At 36.1% G+C, this 24,115-nt stretch overlaps 1 protein-coding gene across 2 annotated transcripts in view; it reads left to right on the top strand.

The window, feature by feature from the left end:
* The window catches only part of LOC306845596 (insulin-like growth factor 2 mRNA-binding protein 1), a 34,164-nt gene extending 10,287 nt beyond the window's left edge, over window positions 1-23,877 (top strand). The window contains exons 3-15 of one of the 2 annotated variants that reach the window (XM_079378478.1): window positions 14,052-14,100; window positions 15,484-15,535; window positions 15,723-15,786; window positions 16,437-16,727; window positions 16,945-17,079; window positions 19,664-19,786; window positions 19,882-20,017; window positions 20,116-20,238; window positions 20,405-20,521; window positions 21,420-21,494; window positions 21,589-21,720; window positions 22,862-22,975; window positions 23,482-23,877. In XM_079378478.1, the coding sequence (XP_079234604.1) occupies window positions 14,052-14,100; window positions 15,484-15,535; window positions 15,723-15,786; window positions 16,437-16,727; window positions 16,945-17,079; window positions 19,664-19,786; window positions 19,882-20,017; window positions 20,116-20,238; window positions 20,405-20,521; window positions 21,420-21,494; window positions 21,589-21,720; window positions 22,862-22,975; window positions 23,482-23,646 (1,576 nt within the window). In that variant the 3' untranslated portion in view covers window positions 23,647-23,877. The remainder of the gene's footprint in view (window positions 1-14,051; window positions 14,101-15,483; window positions 15,536-15,722; window positions 15,787-16,436; window positions 16,728-16,944; window positions 17,080-19,663; window positions 19,787-19,881; window positions 20,018-20,115; window positions 20,239-20,404; window positions 20,522-21,419; window positions 21,495-21,588; window positions 21,721-22,861; window positions 22,976-23,481) is intronic. The other variant, XM_079378479.1, reaches the window with a different exon arrangement.
* Window positions 23,878-24,115: the final 238 nt, after the last annotated feature.

Below are 24,115 nucleotides of genomic sequence, written 5' to 3'. Positions count from 1 at the left end.
TATACATTACGTACACATAAATGCATTACTATCCATCATATTTTCAGATTGCATGCAATTAGATGTGATGGCGTTCAGAGCAACATTTCAGTGGACTTTATGCTCCTGGTAATTTCTGTGCAATTAAACAGAGCATTGAGAAATTGATATAACATAGTACAAAGGGTGTCGTGAAATAGAGCTGACAAGGAGAATGTTTTTTTTTTTAAAGTCTCCTGCAAAAAAAAAGGTGTTCGCTTGGTCTTGTTTGTGGATGATTTGATGGTATGCTATTTCTATACAGCCAGGAGAGAGTTGTTAAAAAAAATTGCTGTTCAAGTTTCTAGATTTATTTATATATATATATATATATATATATATATGTAAGGAGAGATAATGAAGACAGGTAAGAGGAGAGTGTTGAGTTAGGAGATTAAAAGATAACATTCTTTGCAAAAGAAGGTCCTTCATGTGAAGAAACTGGCTTTGAAAGAAAAGTTTTCGTGGTTCAAGACACATTTGCTAGATTTACTTAAATTTCAGGTGGATGAGTCGAACTGTTTGGAAAAATAAGGATCCAATTTATTAGATATTCACCAAGTAATTTACTGAAAAACTTGTTGCTTTTTTGTGGTAGAATATTGTTTTCAAACCTTATTTTTTTCCATTTAAAATGGTAGTATTTGTTTTCAAACTTTGTTTGAAATGTATAACTAAGTAAAAACACTGAAGTGAAGTATTCAGTGAGAAATTTGGATTTTTAGCTTTTAGATATTTATATAAACTGCACAACAGTTTTTTTTTTCTGAAATTTGTTTTAATAAATTTTATTTTGCTTAAATGTAATGTTTACTTGTTTGTTTTAATTAAAAAAATTGTGAAATGTGCTTAAAGGAAAAGCAAAACTTGTGAAGTCTTAAGTATGCGTGCTGCATTTAAAGTTTTGTTTCTAACAGTGCAATTAAATATGAGCAATAAATATTTTGTGTATTATTTGTTGGATATGCTATATGTTGTAAAGTCAAAGTTTGAAAAAAAAAAAAGACTTGTGGAAAGGTCAACAACATTAACAGTTTGAATTTAATAATCAAATTAAACTTGAAAAGAAACGCCATGTCTTTGTCTTTTTTTTTCTTTGTTTCTTTGTTCAAATTGTTAAAAACTGAGACTTTGAATCAAGGTAGGCTACTTTAAATATGAAAACAGTAGAAATCTCTGTGTGTATAGTATAATAGAGTTATTTGTTTATAGTATAATTGATATTTATTTGTTTCTTCAGTTTTAAGATGGAAAGTGGGAAATGTTTTATTTATTTTAGTCTATGCATGGAAAGATTCAGTTTTAGCCAGAAAATAAATAAACCTGAAATTTAATTTGATGGCCTCATAAAGTGTATTTTTTCTTTCATTTATATAGAATACACCTCAAATGGGAACAAGGCAAACTACTTAAAATGTGACACGTGTTGATGCTTATTTGACTTGAACTATCCTTTTATGAAATAGATTATTTATTTGAGAGGAACTATGTAAACTATGCTTTATGCGGGTCGAAAATGAGCTGGCCTTGCGAAATCTATATAAACCGTATGCACAAGATAATATCACTTTTCCCTGGCGTGTTCATTCACATTTGCAGAGTTTAAGGCGTATAGACTAGGATTCTCCAGTGAGTCCTGTGCTTCAAATGTGACTTTGCCCAACAGCGTGAACTCTATATGATATAGATTGAAACTAGATGTGCTGCTTCGAGTATGAAAGAATGAATTATTTACATCCGTAGATGAGCTAATCATATTCATGATCAGTTCCGAATGGAACGAAATAATTTATTTGAAATTATTCCCGGGCTTTTATTGCGCGCTTTATTACCAGAACATGATGGAAACTATTCATTTGCTGATCTTTACGCGGAAAATCCATAGACTACAAGCTGTGCTCTTCAAGAGGACCGCACTGGAAGCGGTGCGAGTCGTGACAAAATCGTTATTAAACCGTGCTGAGTCAGGTGCATTGCATTGTGGCACATATAGCCTGGATGCTCGGTTCTGTACGAGACAGTTTCTGTTCCGTTCCACACCCCCTATTTCCTCGTCAACGTGCATATCTCCTCTTCTCTACCAACCCCCTCCGTTCCTCGGCGGTGGGCGGTACAGTGACTGTGCGCACCGCCTCTTTCACGGCGCTATAGTACTCTCGAGTAGCCCGGTGACTTTATGAATGAAGGCAGGTCTCCCCTCGCTGCCTGCGAGAAGCTGAAGCCACAGCGCGGCGTGCGTAAAGGGGAGTGATCCAGAGAAGCGCGAGCGTTGTGAGCCTGCTGCACTGCAGGCAGTCAGTCATCTAAAGGCAAAATCCTCACATTAGTTCGATGTGGCTCAAATGAAGGCGCTGGTAAATGGTGTTTAATGCAGAATACAGTACTTTATTGCTGGATGAACTCGTTGATTCCTACATAACAGCAGACACTTTACGGTGCAATGATATAATGTGCAACAGCAATGCATTAATGTAGTTTACAAAGGGAGGATGGTATTCGAGTTTGAATCCATCAAATAAAATAGCAACCTTAGAGCTAGCCTATGCATGACTGGTTTTTGTGTAAGGTCATATGTAGAACTAACGCAATTTTCACACGCACGTTCTTTGTTTTACGCATTTTGCAATAGCATGATTACGACACGACACATTTCGCTCTGTGCTGATATGGATGCTTATTCGGCTCCTATATGTTACCTATAGTTTTCTAGCACATTCTGCGCCTGCTCATGTGACTGAGGTTCATTGTGGTAATTGGGCGTTGTCAGTGGAAGATGGCTGAACGCACGCTGGCCCACATTGTTGAGATGTATCCAGGCCTGTGTTACTCGCTCTGAACAAGAATTTCCGGCTGGTGTTGTTGTGGTATGAGAGAACCAAATAGTACGAGTTTGCTTCACGTAAACATCCTCGCGTACCTGTGCGCGTGAGGTATAATGGTAATAATAGAGAGAATAAAGCTTAACCGCAAACAAAAAGACGCAGCCTAAATAATTGGTGGGTAGGCTATATGCCCATATTTATTGCGTGCTTCATGATTCACTGTATATTTGAATAATTTGCTTTTTTTTGTCTTTTTTAAAAAAAAAAAATGCCTGTATTGATTTGTTAAATTGGGTGTTTTTTTTCTTTTTTAACGCGCTGTTCTTGCAAAATGCGTAACTAGTAGATATCAGCTGAAATAAAGCTGTTTAACTGTTGTAGTTTTGTCAGTCTTATTTGTCAGCATTATAATTGTGCAGACTTTAAAAAAATATATATTTTTTTTACTACTTTTAAAAATGTAAACTGAATGAGCAATTCGACTAAACCGCTGTAAGTGTATTTGTTCCGCCACTGCGAGTGTCAGTAAATGAAACTGCGCGAGACTGAGAAACTTAAAAAAAGAAAAGAAAAATCAATTAACACGTGTGATTATCTGATTAAATCATGAGCATGTGTTTTTATCCAAAAGCAGCTCAAAGGTGATTTCGTGACTTTTGCAGCTGAAGCGCAACCTGCCATTTAATTTCTTCCTGAACACTTGGCTTTCATGAAATGGCGAGACACGGAGTATTTGCATACGTATTTATTAAAAACTCACAAGTTAAAACCCTTAATTAACATTCTACACTCTAATTTATATCGTTGATGAGCTTAGAAACTTGATTGACGCACAAAAGCCTTCCGGACATTTATTTACAGCCTGCTTGTCAAGATTGCCTCGGCTAGTTAAGCGTCAGACCTCCTAATTCATTCTTAAATCGTGTGATTGTTCTGTGTAAAGCAACTTTGCGTGTGGATTAATCACAATGCAAACGTATTTGCTCATTCTGAGCTCACTTTCTGTCTCTTCACTCAGTTTGTAGTCAGTCATGCTGTCTGTCCCGTGTTCTGCTCCTGAGTCACAAAATGGAGGCGCACGAGCGCTTCCATCTTCTCCACAGCAGAGCGAAGCATGAACTTTGACCCAACCTAAGGGTATATAGCCTTTTGCAAACTAAATGGATCGCGGAGTTGTTACTTTCTACAGTTGTTTCTCACACACCACCCACCAACCCCACTCCACCAGAGGGGGAAATGCCTATACATACGGAATTTTCTTTCGTATGCTTGAGCGCCTTTTCTCTGTGTAGCCCATAGATAGACGATGCAATGTTTACGTGAATATCAGTACAAGCCGAGAAGAGATTAGTTGCTTCATTTATGTCAGTGTGGGTGCAACTAATAAAACATTTAGAAAATTCCTTGTGTTATTGCTGATGAATTATGATTCGGACAACGTCCCTTTTTCAACAAGCCACTTTACTTGTTCAGCAGAAAGTGATATTTTTTTGAGTATTTTCATTTTTTTTAAGTGCACCACAAATTTAATAAAGACTTTAATATTTGCTGTTTTATGGCCTGCAATCCCTTCCCCCTTTTTAACAGAGCCACCATACCTCAGCATAATCTCCGGCCTCTTTGAAAAGTTCAATTGTTTGCTAGTAACCCCAGTCCCCTGCCCTACGGCTCTTTTTCAAAGCGTTCCCCGTCCACATTGGGGTCAAAGGTTGAGATGCAAGTTTGAGAACTACTTGCAGACAAAACTCTGTCGATAAGATGAAATCTCTCTCTCTCTCCATTCCCCATGGCTCTCTCTCAGTCAGATGGCCAAAGGAGAGAGGGAGAGAAAGAGAGGATGACTGATGAGAGGGAGGGGTGTTTCACATGATAATGTGCAGGAAAGACCTCAGGTTCTCTTCGCTTCACCCCCACCGGCTGCCGTTTGCATTCCTCAGCTGAGCATGTCCCTCCCTGCACACTGTGACATGCTTAAAAATATGCAGTCAAAGGCAGAGTGCTTTCCCTGTGCTGTTGGGCCCGTGCAAGTCAACAACAATTTTTAGTTCTAAACTCTAAAAAAAACATTTTACTTTCAGTGGTTTACTTGCCTGATGATTCTAAACTTGGATTGTGTAGATTTCAAATCATTGCTAAACAGTTTGCTATATCAAGATCACTGATAGAAAGAGAATGTGAAGATTAGTTGTTAGTCTTGTAATTCATGTATTTTTTAGCTGATTTTAACTAGCATTCACATGCTTTTTTGTTTTTTGACAGTGAAGGGAGTACTTTTCCTAATTAAACAATTTTTATTGCAGTTCTCTGTGAGAGAACTGAATTTAGGCAAAAATAATAAAAATGCTCCTATAGGCACTAAGCAAAAAACAAACAAACAAAAAATGCATAAACTGAATCTTCTGTTTTAATTAATTTGAGAAGCCTAAGCTTCAGATTAAACGTTACAAAAGTATCATACTGTTTATCTGCAATCACAAAACGCTCTTTTAAATCCGTGTGTGATGTTACTTTATGTGGAGCATGACAATCTTGTGGCGTAGCTTGTAATAAAAAGCAGTACTTGTTTTGTTGTCTTTCTCACTTTATCCATCTTTTGGAGTTCATTGGTTTGATAATATTTGTCTAATTTTGATTTATTTTAATATATCTAATGACAAACATCTGGTTTACATCCTTGCAGCTGTTTAGATCTGTTTCTGTGCAGGTTTGACTTTGCTCCTCAAATCTTTGTTTGTCAAATCCATTTTAGAAAGATACTTTCAGTCACTGGTCACTTTTGCATGGACTATGAAATATTTACTCTGATTTTTCCTGCTTGCCAGTAGCATAAAAAATTTAATGTCACTGCTCTATAGCAGCCTATGAGAAGCTACAATTGGTCTCAGATCAAGGTAGCATGACGCAACTTCCTTTTCTCTTCTGTTACATTTGAATGCTTGGATGGCAACAGATACATTTCTACTTCTTGGATGGCATTGTAATTTTATATATATATATGTGTGTGTGTGTGTGTGTGTGTGTGTGTGCGTGCCTACTTATAAATAATATTTATGAATTTTAAATATTAAAATGGTTTTTCCTGCAGTTGCTTATTGATATTGAGCTGCATTTACTGGATTCATATTCTGATGATAATTTCCTAATTTTAAAGACAAAACAAGTTTTGGAAGACGTTTTTATTTTTTATAAGCCGTTATTTAATTCAGGACTTGTAAAAATTCAAATGAAAATACAAAAATGATCAGTCCCAGATTTGACGGTTTAATACAGACAGTGTCCACTACTGCCATGCTATTGGCCAGCACCAGTGTTCAACGGCAAGAGGCACCTTTTAGAGGCGGGAGATTTATTTTATTGGTTTCATTGTTATACGACTGTATTGCTGGGGCCGGCAGTAAGCACTATACTGCCCCTCACTCTCTTCTTCTGGTATGTTACGGGTTGCATCAGCATGTGTTGATTGCTAAGCTTGGGGAGTGACCTTTCACCTCTCAGAGGAATAGGGCAAGGGGAAAAAAGCGGAGCAGAGAGGGCGAGGGAAGGCCTATCAGGTAATGCAGAGCAGAAAGCCCCGCAGGGAGGCGTGTAGAAAGAGGGAACAAGAAACAGTGAGAAGAAAGCAGGAAAAAGGGGGGATGGGACATCTGTTATTTCTGGTGAAATTGTCTCACCATCGCTGCTACTCTCTAGACCACTTTGATTTATGGCTTAACCCTCGCTGTTCCATTCAGCGCCTGGAACCACCGGGTCTGGTCCCCCCCGGCCGAGAGGGTATTTCCGACGGCACCCATAGCTTTCCACACGGCCACCAAGCTGAATTCCTTAACTTTCTTACCAGGACGTTTTCATTGACTTGAGGAACCTCCACGTCCATCTAGACCTTAAACCGCTTACTCCGTCCCTCGGTGGACTCGCTGTTACGCAAAGAGCGGGAAAGGGAGGTGTGTGGATGTTAGGATCCGCCCCTTCCCCTCCCACACTTACCCGCCATTTTCAGTGTTGGCTGCAGAGGCCTTGGTGTATACGAAGCTCCTCTAGCTGTTTACTGACTGAAGTTCTGTTTCATGTCGTTCCTCTGCCTACCACTGTCACAGTGCATCATGTTAAAAAGCTGGTTTAGCTTTGTATCATTTTGGTTTGGACTGTGTGTGCATTTATGCATGCACTTTTGTGATTGACTTCAGCAGTATGGAATATTTTTTTTGGAGACTGATAAGATTTAGATTTTTAGATGGGAGTTAATACAATAATTATATAGTGTAAAATAAGATTTGCTTATGAATGGCTTTTCAAAAAATTAGATGAAAGGATTATTTATCTCAATTTATTTAGGATTATTTTACTTTATTTACATCAGTTTAATTAGCGTAGTAAAAATGACACTTCAGTAGGTTTTTTAAGCTCTACGTCTAGCAAAATATTTTGCTACTTTAATATGTTTTATTTATCAGTAAATTTAAGTTGATTTATTGGTCAACAATGTACATTGTGTATCTTATCCTACACTAGTTGTGTAGCTCAAAAAATGTATATTTTGTAGTCTTGTAATTCAGGTATCCATAATCAGCTGCTTTGCAAAAATTTACACTCCAGCCCATTTTTTTAAGTTTCTATATGTATGCATGCATGTAAGTGTATATATACGTGTATGTTAGGCAGTGGAAGTACGTGTGTGAGGTGAATGAATATATAAGTCATGGAGGAGGGGTTAAAGATGCAAGTGAATGCTCTTGCTGGCATACTGTTTTTCTCTCTCTCTCTCTCTCATCTGATTGGCTGAGGTGTCAGTGGCTCAAAGCAAGACAGGAAGTTGCTCGTTGAGGGGTGTGACTTCTAAGGGGCGATTTTTGACTTCCTGTGTACTGGGTTTCCTGTTGGACCTCTTGCACAGTGGGCCTTGAATGGTTTATTAGTGTTAGATCACTACATTTTCTAGTTTTAAGTCCCATAATTAAATGCCACTTAGGACTTTGTTCTTGCCCCCTGACATTGACCTAAATGTACGCTAAAGTAAACTACAAATCACATTAAACTTTTGATTTGATTGAACTGTTGTAGGTCTTCAATGATTTCTTAATTTCTCCCAGCTCCAACAAGTGTTACTTCGTAAAGAAAAAAACCCCCACATACACGGCTGACAGAAAAGAATTCCCAGTGTCTAAAGCTTTTAAGATGATGGCATGGTAAAGCCTGTAGAACAGACACAGTTCACTTTTTTTTAATACAGTGTATCCGTTGAGACTAAATGCAGAGCAGTGTTTTGGGAAGCACGTTTACTATCCTCAACAACATGCATTTGTGTCTTTTCTTCTGTCTTGACAGCTCATCAGAAGTGGTTTGGTGGATTTTAGCACGTTTCGTACAGACTTGCATTGGCTTGCACCTGTGTAGTGCTGACGGTGTAGGAGTCTGCCCGTGTGTTTAATGTCAGTGTGACACATTTGTTCCCTGCACTGTGGGGATGTTTGTTTGAATGCTTAGATTGTGAGTGTGTGTTTTGTACGAGCATAGGAGTAGCATTTTAGCTTATAATTTCTGTAATCTTTTTAAAAACATTTTAGATGCCACTGTCAATTCTGTTATACTTTCATTTGAATTCATACTTGATGATAATTATAAATTTTCTTGGTTTATCGCAAACTAGCATGTAAGATAGTCAGCAGGCAACATCCTTGAGTTTAGTGTGTAAGAGTTTTTGATATGCCGGTGTTTGTGAATATTAGATATGGAATATGTCTATATCTGATTAAGAGAGCCTTGCTGGTTCCTCCAAGCCAGCTGAGACTGGCCCATCATGCATCTGGATAAACTTGCTAATGTTTAGCAAAGAGAGTGGTGGTACACCTGCTTTATATGTGCGTGTGATAGAAAAAACAACTCACTTTTACAATTTATTATTATTATTATTATTATTAAATAATCACATTTATTAAATGGAAATTATTTAATTGTGTATATGAAATATATATAAAAAAGTAACAATATTTACAAATTAAAATAAATGCATTAAAATGTAATAAAATATTAAAATAGGCCTGATTTGTATGCACAATATACTTTCACCACTGTTCAAAAGTGTGTTTTTTTTTTTTGGATAAAGTCTGTTATGCTTACCAAGGCTGCATATTTTGTAAAAATACTGTAAATCAGTAATATTGTGATACAATTTAAAATAACTTTTCTGTTTAAAGTAGTGCTGTCAAACGATTAATTGCAACCAAAATAAAAGTTTTTGTTTACATAATATATGAGTGTATATTGTGTATATTTATTATGTATATATAAATACACACACATGCATGTATATATTTTGAAAGTATTTCCATGCATATATTTATATTCATATAATTGATACTATATATAAATATTTAAAATGTATAAACACATTTCTTATATATATATATATATATATATGCATGTGTGTGTATTTATATATACATAAATATACACAGTATACACTCATGTAAACACAAACTTATTTTGGATGCGATTAATTGTTTGACAGCACGATTTTAAAGATGTTTTAAAATGTTATTGCTTTGATAGCAGAGTTGAATTTTCAAAAGTTGCTCCAGCCTTCAGTGTCACACACTGTTAAAAATAAACATCCTGGCAGCTGTGGATGCCTGAGTTAAAAAAAAAAAAAATTAAAAAAAAAAATTATTTAAATGTTAACGTATTTGCAAAACAAGCTGTGACAGTTACAGTATAAAAAATGTAATTTACAAACAAGAAAACTGCAGTTTAAACCAGTAAATCCAATAAAGGGCACTGCTATTAAAATCTGTTTTGTAACTTTAAAATACACTGACAATTAAAAAAAAAAAGAGGAGGCTACATGAAGAATCATGAATAAGTTCATCACAATTGGCTTTTTCCATAATCTGAATGATACAGAAGGTGCAGTCATTCGCACAAGACACTTTCACTGTAACACTTTTCACGCATGACACTAAAATAATGCAATAAACATTCATTATACAACAGATGATGCAACACAAAAGCCATATGTACAGAACTGATAATAAAAGCTATTAAGATGCATGATTATTAAAACGAAATGCTTTCAAATGTGAAGTGTCACACAGGGAATTCTACAGTTCTTCACTGTAAATTATCATTTGATTGGCTTTTTTTACTTCTAACTGTACATTTAACAATATTTTACTGGAAAAAACACGAAATGTCCAGTTACTAGATTTTCCATGCATGTAGCATATCCTATTACCATTTTTCTCCCATAGTGTTTTTACAGTATTTTACATAAAATTACATGCATTTTTCACAGTGCACGATGCTTCAGAAATCATTCTATTATGCTGATTTGCTGCTCATAAACATTTCTTACTATTATCAATGTTGATAACATTTAAGCTCTTTTGTGGAAACTGTGATTTGATGCATCCTTGCAAAATAAAAGTAATAATTACTTAAAAAAAAAAAAGTTCTCACTGACTCCAAATGTTTGTATGCCCTCATTTGGATAGCAAAGTAAATGTTTGTGTTTAAGCATGTCTGTGTGGTGTGTGTGTGGAGGAACTGAATGTGCTTAACTGTGTCAAGACATATAGCTATTTCCCTTCAATGTTGTTCGTTTTGTTGTTGTTGAGTCTCAAGTGATACTGTGTGTGCAGAGCAGGGTTTTGCCAACTAGACACTCAAGATAGTATGATTCTCTTCACTAAAAGAGTGAGCTTCATGGATTATTTTATTATGATGATGATTATTATGATTATTAAAAGCACATTGCAAACTCCTGCTGTAGTCTCTGATAAATCTTATCTCAGGCCATATAGTCATGTCTCAACTTTTTTTTTCTTTTTTTTCACGTTCACAAGTTCAAGATGGGAGTAAACTTCAATAATGCGCCTCTGACCCGCACCGCTTCTGTAGGACAATACCACATACCAGCCCTCACCCTAACATACACACACCCTCCCCCTAATGCTATTCGCTGGCCTGTAGAGTCCTCACCTTTAACCCTTATAGGGGGTGAATCTCTCTTCTTTTTTTTTTTTTTTTTCTTTCACTCTTTTCTGTTGTTGTTTGGTCTTTTTATTAGCATTTTTTTATTGTCTTTTTAGTGCTGTGTGATTGAACTTTATATGTTTCAGCGTGTCTTGAGATTCCCGGTTTAACTAAAGCCAAACCTAAACAGATTTTATTTGCCATACCATAAAATACAGAGAAATCCCATGCAACTCTTTCTGGAGAATGTGAGCATGTTGACAGTTTTGGTTCTGTGGTTGGTGTCCCATCATCAACTACTCCACGGCTGGACGTAAGGCCTGCTGCACAACAGGTAAATTGAGTAACGCAAAGTTGAAGCATGTTTTCATCTCTAAACAATGGAAAAGGAGACCAAAAGTTCACCTCTTTTGTCTGGAAGTGATTTCCACATTGCAAAAAATGTTTTTCTTACATAGATTTTTTTGTCTTGTTTCCAGCCAAAATATCTAAAAATTCTTAAATCAAGAAATTGAATTATTGTCTTGGTTTCTGAAAAAAAACTAGTCAAAATTAAGTGAAAGCAAAGCAAAATAATCTTATTTCAAACAGAAAACAAGATTATTTAGCTTACCCCATTGGCAGATTATTTAGCTTGTTTCAAGCAAAAACTCACTTAATTTTGACTTGTTTTTTCTGAAACCAATACCAATTTTGGCTGGAAACAAGATGAAAAAAATCTAAGTAAGAAAAGCATTTTTTTGCAGTGCACTCCGTTGAGCAATCAAAGTGGTCAGAGGGTGGTTCAAAGGTGCCAAACAAGAGGCATGTTTTTGTAGTCGTGGGGGTGGGATGTGGAAGTGTCACATTGGGGGATGGGTTCGGGATCGAGGTGATTGATCAGTGGGAGAGCGAACAGATTGGTGGTCTCACCCACCGTGAATATGTGGCCTTTGCCTTTTATTGTACCTTTTGGTGCTTTCCTGCTCTTAATTTGCTTCAAAGTCAAGTCGTGTTGCATTTCTCCTGATTTGAGCATAATCTTAGAAGCCAATAAAAAAGGAAAGTACATACTCTAAGTGCTTCAAGGCCTCTGAATCTGCATGGCCATTTTCAAGATTGTGCAATGCATGATTGCAATTGATTTCATTTGGCCTAGGCACGCTCGCAATGCTGATCTTTGTGGCGTGAAACACCCTTGCAGGATTCTTTGTTCCCTGATTGGCTGTTTTGCCCGCCATTTGCATGAAGGGAGCTTGAAAGCGGGCAAACGGCGCCATTTTCTCTGCTTGTCAACCGGTGGGCGTCAACCTTCCGGAGTTCAGAGGTCTTTAGGGTTTCTGCTCTCAGTCACCAGAAAAGGGTTGCCCCTGCCACATGACCCCTGGTACCTATTTCCCTCCTTGATCCTAAACGCATGCATTGCTTCAGAAGTTTGTTTCTACGCCCTCTAGAGGTCCCAGAGTGCTACGGCTTTGTGTAGGTTATCTGTTCTCCTTATAGCTGTCATTCTTATGGTTGTGGAGCAATACCATGCTGCAGACCTCTATTGGACTTTATAGTCAATTCACTCATTTGTCCTTTTTTTTTCTCTCCAAGACTTGCATTGCTTGGACATTGCTGTAGTTACTTGCATTTCTTTCTTTTCCTCTCTCTCTTTCTCGGGTGATAAGTTTGGATGCTTCCGGGGCAGCTGGCATTGAACTATATCAGTGTCTAGTTTCAATATACCCATTCAGTCTCTTCTCTCTCTCTCTCTTTCTCCTCTGCCCATTCCGCCTCGCTTCCACGAGCGACGAGCAGGACCGATGCGCCCAAGCATCTTCACGATGTTTAATCTACCTATAAATAATACCTCCTTCCAGATCATTTTGAGAGATTTTCTCAAACCTCACAGGTCCTGTCCTCGATTTTGAAATGATACATGGTGTTAATTTATGAAGATAAATCATGTCGTACTAGAATTATCTGAATGACAGTCAACACATTCTTGTTAAGGTTTACTTGTATAGCTCGTCAAAGTTCTGGACTGATCCACATCTAATGTTCGTTTATATTTATTTACATTTATACTGTTATCCAGAGTTCAAGGTATATATTTTGTCTTTTTTTTTTTTTTTTTGTATTGAGTGTCAATAAACATAGATCGTGAATGTTAAATGCAATGAATTGAATACCACGCTTTTTACACACCATTTTAATTCCTCAGTTTCAGTTTATTTCATTTATTATAACACTTTAGTATATGGACCAGTTCTCACTATTAACTAGTTGCTTATTAGCATGCATATTTTTAGCACATTGGCTGTTTATTAATACTTAAGCACATATTCTGCATGGCCATATTCTACATCCCTAATTCTACCCAATACCTAAACTTAACTATTTTACTAAGCAGTAATTTGGAGTTTATTGAGGCAGAAGTCATAGTTAATAGATAATTAATGAGAATTGGACCTTAAAATAAAGTGACCAATTTTTTTTTTTTGGTATATGGTGCAACTCTGAAAAACATTTGTTTAAAAGAAAGAAAATTTACCTTGGAGAAAAAAACTATTTCCAAACCATTTTGGAAAAGATGATGAGATTCATGTTTACAGTCGAAGTTTAAGGAAAACATGTTATTTTTACATCAAAAATGTCATTACAGTTTTTTTCAAATGTATATGAAACCAAGACGAATGCAAAGATTACATTTAATAAAGACTTGACGTGTTTAAAACTAGATTTTTGCATTTCCTTAATATGGACGCTGTCCATAGGCTGTTGATCAATATATAAAAGTAGTAGTTGTTTTTGTTTTTTTTTTCAGCATAAAATTGTAATGTTAAAATTTTCCTCAAGAACTTGTTTTATATCTGTTCACTCTTATGGCAGGTGAAAGGATGAAAGTTTGAATAGAGCTTGAATGAAGTACCGTTTATGATGGAAGTTACCGTTCTGGTGGATTTATCCCTGTTCTGACTTTGACTTTCACCTTTCCATGCATCTCTTTCCACATCATTTAGATCTAGACAAGACCAGGACCTTTCTGAACTCTAGCTGTCAGCGTAAATCAGCATTTGGATGATGTTGGATGTCATTAGTGTAATTAGTTTTAATGTGATCGTGGGTGTAAACTCGAGAGCAGTTTTTGTTGAAGATGTCTGCGGCTGTAAACGCTACTCTCATTAGTTTTGTATTGGATATATTGATGGCTCTTGTTTCATGAAGCAAAGTTGGTGAGGGAGCCTTCTCTAAATCTTTTTTTCTCTCGCTCTACAGGACCAGAAAACTCCAGATCAGAAACATTCCACCACACCTACAGTGGGAGGTGAGTCTGGGTGTGCCCATGTCTGTTCTGACAGTAAGACTTCTTCGGTTATTCTCAATCAACACGATGATGCTCTTTGCCCTAGTATGGGCGGCTCTTAAGGATGTTTTTTTCGAACAGATTAAAGCATAATCTTAGAATAAATGATTATGTACTTGATTCTTCTCCATTCATAGATTCAGATGTTTTGGATGTAAATGTTTATGCATCACCTAAGAGAAATTGCAATAATTTTTGCATTGGTCAGACAAATAGATAATCCCAACAAAAAGCAAAAATATGCGTTTTAATAGTGCCACTGAGACACTAATTTTGCTCTTCTTTTGGAAAGTGAAGCTACATATCAGATCTTCAAGATCTCTTTGCATATTTGGTTGGCCAAGGAGTGTTTTAACATCAATTATTTTTGAAAATCCGTATTAATTAAAAAAATAAGTATTAAAGCAAGTAAAAATGTCAAATATTTTTCAACCTCCATTTGTAGATTATCCCGCTGCAAACCAATGCTGCTGTTTTGTAAAAATTTAGTTGAAAATGAAATTTCTGCAACGCATCTGTTTAATGTGACGCTGAATAGCAAAGTTTGAACTTTCCCTACATGTTCTGGCAAGGGCAGTGCTCTGTGTTGGTTTAAACTCAAGTTTTATCCATGTCATTCAGGTTAGGTGATCGGTGTGTGATTATGAGATTACACCATCAACATATAGCGTCTGGGTATACGTGTGTGTGTGTGTGTGTGTGTGGGCGTGGCACAGTGCGTGTGTGTGTGTGTGAGTGTTTTCTCTGAAGGTTGTTGTACTGGCTGACTGTTGTTCTTGCGGGGTGGGGTCTCTCTTGGCACCTCTCCAGCAGGCCCCACTTCTGCCAGCCACTTGCGCCAACATCAACCACTAGGAGGCGACACTTTGGTGGCAAACCAATCAGATGCCAACCAGGTTTTAATGGGTGAAACATGTAGTTGATGTAGTTTTGTATGGAGAAATTAAGCTTACTATCATACACAAAATAAACACCAGCTTTGGGACAATTTCTAATGAGTTTTCAACGTTTTTTTTGTTTACAGTACAGAAAAATGTTAATTATGTTAATTTTTGACAAGATTTGAAAGTGCTAAGTTCCAAAGTGAAATTAGTTTGGCTACTAAACAGATAGGATTCTGAGTTAGAATGTTTCTGTAATACAGAATAATAAAAAAAAATTAAACTTGTCATTTTTGAAGAGAGCATCCTGGGTAACTACAATAAATGAAGTATACACTCATGGCCCTTAATTTTATGAGTCTTGTGTGAAACCGATTCAGTCAGCTGCTGCATTTTTTGTTGCTACAATTTCATAATCAGTATATTTTCCCCTCTTTCATTCATTCTCTTTTATCCATCGTAGGTCCTTGATGGTCTTCTTGCCCAGTATGGAACTGTTGAGAACTGCGAACAAGGTAAATTGTTTCCTTTATGTTTTGAATGATGTATTACTGATAAAAATAGTACAAAAAATTTGAATTACTTGTGCTCTAAAGATACATCAAAAGCATGCTGAGCAGCAGGAAATGTTGCATGTGAAATCAAAAAGATTCAAAAATTGTAGTTATTTACAGTCTTTCTCTGTTCTTATTTTTGCCACAGTGAATACAGACAGTGAGACAGCAGTTGTGAACGTCACATATGGGACACGGGAGCAGGCTAGGCAGTGAGTGAACTTTGCCCTGAAACCTTCATTTTCCTTTTTTTTTTTTTTTTTTTTTCATCAAATGCAATAGCAGAAATACTGACTTATGTCAGATAGGCTTCCTTTGTCTTCCATTGTTTGGACAAACTGATTGTCTCCTCAAACTCGCACCATGTCGCAGTGTTGGGATGTTTTGAGTTTCTAGGTTATCAACAACAACAAAAAAAAATCTACAAATGAATGTTTGTGCATATTGTGCTGTAATAAAATTAAGTATTTTAAAATTAAAAAGTGCACATTTCAGCTTTAAAATCCCTTGTCTTTCTGCAATATCACATTAAACCTTCACCACAAAGCATGCATCCTCTCATTACGGTTTTTCCTTGTTTGCGGCTGACACCTACTGGAGATTCAGCTGCTTTGCAAGCTTTTATTCAGGTTAGCTTACTATGAGATCTGTCAGCCTGGATTCTTCATCGGAATAATTCATAATGTTGCTTAACCATTTAGGCAAATCTCTTCTCTTGAACTGTGAAATTATTCGGACGATTTAATCTTTGTACATTTAATCTGTCAGCATTCATCCACACCTCAGTGATTTAAATTTTTTTTCCCCCAAGATACTGTCAGTTACTATAAACCCTCTCGTATTCATGCTTCTCCTTTCAAAGAGCAATCCAGAAGCTCAATGGTTACCAGTTTGAGAACAACGCCCTGCGTGTGTCATACATCCCTGATGAAAACTCTGATGTCGACTCTCAACGAGGCCCAGACAACGGCAGACGTCCCGGATACGGTCCTCGAGGAAACTCCCGCCAGATGTCGCCTGGTTCTGGGATCCCCAATAAACATCAGCACGCTGACATCCCTCTCAGGCTGCTGGTCCCCACACAATATGTGGGCGCCATTATCGGCAAGGAGGGCGCCACCATCCGTAACATCACCAAGCAAACTCAGAGCAAGTGAGTGTGATTTAATGGATAAAGTGGAGGAATGGCACATAAACTAATTTAATTTAAAAGAGTAGTTCACACTCACTTCAAACCAGTATGTTTTTTTTTTTTTTTTTTTGGACTGATTGTTTCAATTGTCCATGTGCCTTTTTGTATATTTTATACACTGCTCATTGCGTAACCTTTACGATGCCGCCCTCTCTTCACTTCTCCTCTCATCTCTCAGGATTGATGTGCATCGTAAAGAGAACGCAGGTGCCGCTGAAAAGCCCATAAGTATCCATTCTACCCCAGAGGGCTGTTCAGCTGCCTGCCGCATGATCCTGGAAATCATGAACCAGGAGGCTAAAGACACCAAAACGTGAGTGTCAACGACAGGCACAACCGGAACAGTCGTCCCTCACACTATTTGATTTTTCTGCAAAATATGAAGAGTTCAGATGACTCGGATAACTCAGCAATTTTCAAAACTCATGTTTTTTCATTGTGCATTCCAGTTAATCTCAATCAAACTGCAGTTGGGTTATTTTGATTAGGTTACAAAAATAACTAAAAAATACAGCTAACTAGCACAATAAAAACATAACATAATAAAAAAACGAGTTATCTGTTTTTGCAAATAAACTCTTCATATATACGTAATGTCCTCTGTATATGTTCAAAAGTTTGGGGTCAGTAAGTTATTTCTTTTTTTAAGATTAATGAGTACTTTATTCATTAATAATCAAAATGGACTAGTGTTGGGAAGGTTACTTTGGAAATGTAATGGGTTACAGACTACGACTAAGTTACCCTATTTAAAATGTAATAAGTAGTGTAACTATTTCAATTTCTTTAAAATAATGTAACTGATTACATTCACTTTTCTAAATGTCTGGTGAATGGTTTAAACAATTAATCATTTTGAAACATTTAAAGCACACTGATAAAAATGATTTAGCAGTAGTAAATACTACATAAAGACAAATGTAATTTCTACATTAAATAATTTAGTTCAGGCGAGAATTAAAAAATGAAAGTAAATTATATTAGTACTCAATTTAAGCTTGTAGTATATTTTACTCGGAATTGTTTAAGTAAATATCAGTTATGATCCAGTTTTTCCCATCGTGCTCTAAGCCATTAATAATTTTTTTCACTGTTTTCGAGTTGTCTTTACGCTTTTTTATGGTTGCTTTTGTTATTAGGTTTAGTATATTACTGTTTTGTGACATCTGGCTCAAAATGACCCATTCATACTCAAACACTATTGTTACTGTCATTGTGTATGGTGTACCAAGTGTTGAGGTCTTGGTGTTCATTTTGGTAATAATTTGGTTCATTTTGGGTAATAAAGTGGACATATTATCTTAAAAGGGTAACAAGCTGTGTCTACTTGCTTGCTTAGTTACATGTTTGTAAGTGAACCACATGCTTTAATAGCATGTTTTTTTTTCAGTGCTACATTATTTGAGTAAATTTTATAAACCGTGACTGGGTGAAATGTAGCCTACTGGAGTATTGCAGATTTAACTTAAAGTTAATTAGACATTACTCATCAAACTCTATCCGGACAAATTTAAATTGACTTATTTCCTTTGCTAAGTAGATTTTACTTAATTCAGTACTTAAGTTTTACTTAAAATAAATGTGTGCAAAAACTTGCAAAAGAAAAAGTAATCTTTTTTTTTTTTTTTTTTTTTTCCAGTGCAGTAATTACTGTTATTTAACAGCATAATTTTTTTACAGCATAATTTTTGTACAGTGATAAGCATTACTTAAGTAAAATTTACAAACAAAGAGTCAATAAAATTTACTGTGAATTCCCAAGTAAACTTAACTAAAAATGTATATTTAAAGCTACTAATAATTATGTTTAGGCTTTTAGTTGTCAAATGTTTGTAAATTAACTACCCTTTTCTGAGTGAAAATAGTTTCCAAGCTTTTTTCAAGTAAATCCTACTTTTTTCAGTGCCGGCAGGGTTAACTTTGCATTACTGTCAGACTTTCAAAATCACTTGAATTAAGATTGCAATAATTAAATTTTAAAGCACAGCCACCACAAAATCAGAATTATCACCTCTTTTTACTTTTGAATTCGTTCTGGGGTTAAATATATTGCAATGTGGGAAATAAATCAATTTAATCTGTGGGTGTGTGTGAAAATATTCAAATGCAACCCCCTTTGTGATCATTAACATTTTCACAAGTAACTGTAATTTAATTACACATTTTTTTTTTCTGGTAATACTTTAAAGTGTCCTTGTTACATGTATTACATGCACTTACTATTATAATAACAATAAATTATGCATAATTATATGCAAGTAAAACCCTAATCCTAACTATATGTGACCCAGGACCACAAAACCAGTCATAAGGGTCAATTTTTCAAAACTGAGATTTATACATCATCTGAAAGCTGAATAAATAAACTTTCCATTGATGTATGGTTTATTATGACAGGACAATATTTGGCCGAGATACAACTATTTAAAAATCTGGAATCTGGAAAAAAAATCAAAATATTGAGAAAATCACCTTTTAAAGTTGTCCAAATTAAGTTTTTAGCAATGCATATTACTAGTCAAAAATTAAGATTTGATATATTCACAGTAGGAAATTTACAAAATATATTCGTGTTAATATCCTAATGATTTTTGGCATAAAAGAAACGTCTAAAATTTTGACCCATACAATGTATTTTTGGCTATTGCTACAAATATACCCCAGCGACTCAAGACTGGTTTTGTGCTCCAGGGTCACACATATATGTACATGTAGTTAATTAATATTACTCAGTACTTAAATGTATAATTACACCGTAACAAGTACGCCTTAAAATAAAGTGTAACCTTTTTTCTCAGTAGCTGTAATGGACAATTACATTTATTGTTGTAATTACATTTAATTCATTGGGTCATGTTCTCAGATCAGTATTAACAAATACTGTTCATTTCTGGTAGTGCTGATGAGGTGCCTCTGAAGGTTCTTGCTCACAACAACTTTGTCGGGCGTTTGATCGGCAAAGAGGGACGCAACTTGAAGAAAGTGGAACAAGACACTGATACCAAGATCACAATTTCACCGTAAGCACTGAACGGACACAATCCCAAAACCAGTGGCCTGTTTTTTCTGCGGAGTGTTCTTGACATCGTTTTCTTCTTAATGTCTTTTAATGCAGACTGCAGGATCTGACTCTTTATAACCCAGAGAGGACGATTACAGTGAAGGGCTCGATCGAAGCGTGTTGCCTGGCAGAACAGGAAATCATGAAGAAAGTGCGGGAGGCATATGACAATGATATCGCTGCCATGAATGTGAGTTTGTGTGAGAGAGACATCAAAAGAGAGAACTTTTTCGGCCAATAAGCATGAATTTTAATCCTAATCTGAAAATCTATTCCGCCTTCATCCAGCAACAGACTCACCTGATCCCTGGATTAAACCTGGGAGCAATCGGCCTCTTCCCGCCATCCTCTGCCATGCCTCCTCCTGCCCTTGGAAACTCCGTGCCTGGACCCCCCTATGGCCCTATTGGGGTATGACCAAATTTGTCACTATTCATTATTTTTAAAAGATACTGATGTCACATAAACCAGGCCTCTGTGGCGTCTTTATCTTATTATGGTGGGTTAACGCAATTCTCTTTTGTGGCGTTCACCATATGTTGCGGTGCGCTTATTAATTTTTTGAGTCTCCCCACAGGCCACTGAACAGGAGACCGTCCACGTGTACATCCCAGCCCAAGCCGTAGGAGCCCTTATTGGCAAGAAAGGACAGCATATCAAGCAACTAAGCCGTTTTGCTGGAGCTTCTATTAAGGTAGCCTTTATGAAAATGCATTGTGGGAAATCTCTTTGGTTTCCAATGTTTTTTTTAAAAAAAAAGAAGCTTTTGAAGAGTTCCGATGCAAAAGCCTCTAAATGGCACCTGAAATTTTCTTCTAAAATGAGCACTTTTATCAGACTCCTTTATGTTCAGTTATTTCACTTAATCACTGCATAGAAAAGGACCTATACATTGCCAATAAATTACTGAACCTAAAAATGTTCATTTTAGATGAAAATTTCACATGGCACTTTTACATCTGAACTCTTCATTTGCTTTCAAAAGGGATAGTTCACCCGAAAACAAAAATCATTTTCCTTTTATTTACTCGCCCTCAGTTTTCTCCAAACCTGATGCAGTATTTTCAATTTGTAAACAGATCATTATTATTCTTGTGAACAAAAAATTCTATAATACAAAAATTGATATTTATTCCCGTGAATTTTCATCATAATTTCTCCACTCTTCGGTGTCACATGCTCAAATTATTCTTAAAATATTTTTGTGGAGACAGATTCTTTTTTCTTTTCAAGTTTTTTTGATGAAGAAAAATCAAAAGAACAGCATGTATTTGAATAAGAATTTTTTGAACATTATAAATGTCTTTACTGTCACTTTTGATCAGTTTAATCAATGCTGAATAAAAATATTAATATATATTATGTTCCACGAATGAATGCAAATCTTACAGGTTTAGAACAACATGAAGGTGAGTAAATGATAATAAAAATGAAATCTTTGGGTAACATATTTGTTCAAATGATCACGTAGGTCAACTCGGATCAAATATTGTGTTCATATGTCATTTAAAATATTGAGGTTGATGTTCTCTTTTTCTGAAGTGCATAGCTGTGTCAAGATGACTTCAGCTCTCAACTGCGTTTTTCCTCAGATTGCGCCAGCAGAGGCTCCAGACTCAAAAATGCGAATGGTCATTGTTACAGGACCACCTGAGGCCCAGTTCAAGGTTAGCATGTTTTTCAAACTAATTTCAGAAAATATTTGTGAGGAATTTGATGTCAGGAAGACCCAAGTCACTTAAGAAGCGCTGTGTGTTTTAGGCTCAAGGCAGAATATACGGTAAGCTGAAGGAGGAGAACTTCTTTGGCCCCAAAGAGGAAGTGAAGTTGGAGACACACATCAAAGTAGCAGCTGCAGCAGCAGGAAGGGTCATCGGAAAGGGCGGGAAAACTGTAAGTCGTACATCATTAACATATGGCTGAAAAATGATAGATGACAACAAAGAGTTTCTTTGAAGTTACCTCATGAAATTAAATGTTGAGGAGATTATCAGAGAGAGAGAGGTTTTTATGGCTTTAAAATATTTGATAATACACATTTTCTACACCAGTTGATATAATACACATTTTATTAAATAGTTTTTCCCTAATATTGAATGCAGTACATTTTATTCAGTTTAGTGTGGAATAATTTAATTATTTTTTCAAGTCATCTATGGGTTATTATTAATCTAAAGCCATAAAAAATGGTACTTGAGGTAAAATAACAATTAACCGAAATAACATTTTGAATGCATTTTTATTTGAGCGAGTTGTAAAGTCAACATTTCTCGTTTTTGTTTATATTAACTTGTACTATAATAACTAAAGCTAAAACTAATAAATAGAAATTAAGAGAATATATAGAAATGTAAAATCGAAAAGAAACGGCTAAAAACACATCTCTTGCATCTTTATTTGACCCTCTAGCTCTCTCTATTCTTGTTCTAATATTCTAGAGAATATTAGAATATTCTTCTTATTCTAGAGAGTATTCTGTTCTCGATTCTTATTCTAAAAAAACTTGCCCCTTTTAAACTTGCATTTACTAACTGCTTGTTTTATTATACAATTAGCAACTAACACTAGCTTGCTCTATTCTTTTTTTTTGTTTTATTTTAATTTATTATATCAAATTTTTAAATACAAACGCACAACAGAATTATTAAAACATTTAACTAAGATTAAATTGAAAACAAACTGAAACTATAATAGCGTATTAATGATACTACTGTTAATGTATACAACTAATATTGCACAAAAGTTTGGAGTCAGTAAAATTAGTGAAACTAAGAGTCCTGTAGATTTGATAAAGGATCCTTAGAAAGAATAAAATGGAAAAGTTCATTGAAACATCAATATCTCTTGTAACATTATAAATGTCTTCACTGTCACTTTTAATCAATTGAAATGTATCTTTGTCAAATAACATGTTTAAAAAGAACTCAACCCCATAAAATCAAGCAAAATGTACATATGATAACTTGATTAATAAAACAAATTGATGAAATGTGCTGATTTAACTGATTCTCTGTGCTTAAACGACCTATCATAGGTAAACGAACTGCAGAACCTCACCGCTGCTGAAGTAGTGGTTCCCCGAGAGCAGACCCCTGATGAAGACGACCAGGTCATCGTCAAAATCATCGGCCACTTCTACGCAAGTCAGGTCAGTGGCTTGTTATTCTGCAATCCCTGCACAAATGTGACCCTGGACCACAAAACCAGTCATAAGGGTTAATTTTTGGAAATTTAGTTTTATACATCATTTAATAAATAAGCTGAATAAATTGATGTATGGTTTGTTAGGAAAGGACAATATTTGGCTGAGATGCAAAAAAATCTAAATATTGAGAAAATCGCCTTTAAAGTTGTCCAAATGAAGTTCTTAACAATGCATATGACATTAAAAATTAAGCTTTGTTATATTTATGGTAGGAAATTTACAAAATATCTTCATGGAACATGATCTTTACTTAATATCCTAATGATTTTTTGGCGTAAAAGAAAAATTGATAATTTTTACCCATACAGTGTATTTTTGGCTATTGCTACAAATATACCCCAGCGACTTAAGACTGGTTTTGTGTTCCAGGGTCACATGTATACTTTGCTCAGTTAGGAGTGGACACCCAAAGAGTTTGGTTAAAACGCTGTTTGTTTTCTTCTCTCTAGTTGGCACAGAGGAAGATCAGGGACATTTTGACACAAGTCAAGCAGCAGCAGAAAGGAGGCTCAGGAGGTTCAGGAGGTACAGGAGGTCCGCAGGCGCCCCATCCGCAGGGCACGTCTGAGCTGGGGACCCCTCAGGGACAGGCACAAGAACCCAGGAGGAAGTGAGAGGCCGGGGCCGCTGCCCAGTCAGACGGACAGACAAATGGGAAGACAAACGAGCGGACTGACTGAGAGAGAGAGTGAAACACAGAGCCAGCGGTAGACGGGGAGAAATGAGAAGCAAATTGAGAGGGAATTAAAAAGTGAAGAAAAAAGAAAGAAAAAAAAAACATGCCTAAGAGAGGGCGAGGAAGAGGAAGAAAGTTTAGTGAAAATTAACAAGAAAAAAAGGGTTTTTAAAAAAAAAAAAGAGAGATAACTAGAAAACAGAGACCAGATGCCAGGCCAGGTAGAGTGACTGAGGATGGCGAGGAGGTCCGCCAAAGCGGAGCGCCCTCTGGTGAGTGCTTTGTACATTGCTGCTTATTAGTAATCAGGCGTAATGAAGGCCCCTCAGAAGTGTGTTCCAGCTACTCGGGACCCTCAGCCATCAGCAGTCACTTCAAAATTTTAACTGTGTTTTTTTTAAAGATAG

Source organism: Barbus barbus, assembly GCF_936440315.1.
Source record: "Barbus barbus genome assembly, chromosome: 3".
NCBI lineage: Eukaryota > Metazoa > Chordata > Actinopteri > Cypriniformes > Cyprinidae > Barbus > Barbus barbus.
Note: the sequence above shows the minus strand (reverse complement) of the source record. Positions and strands in the feature narration are given on the sequence as shown.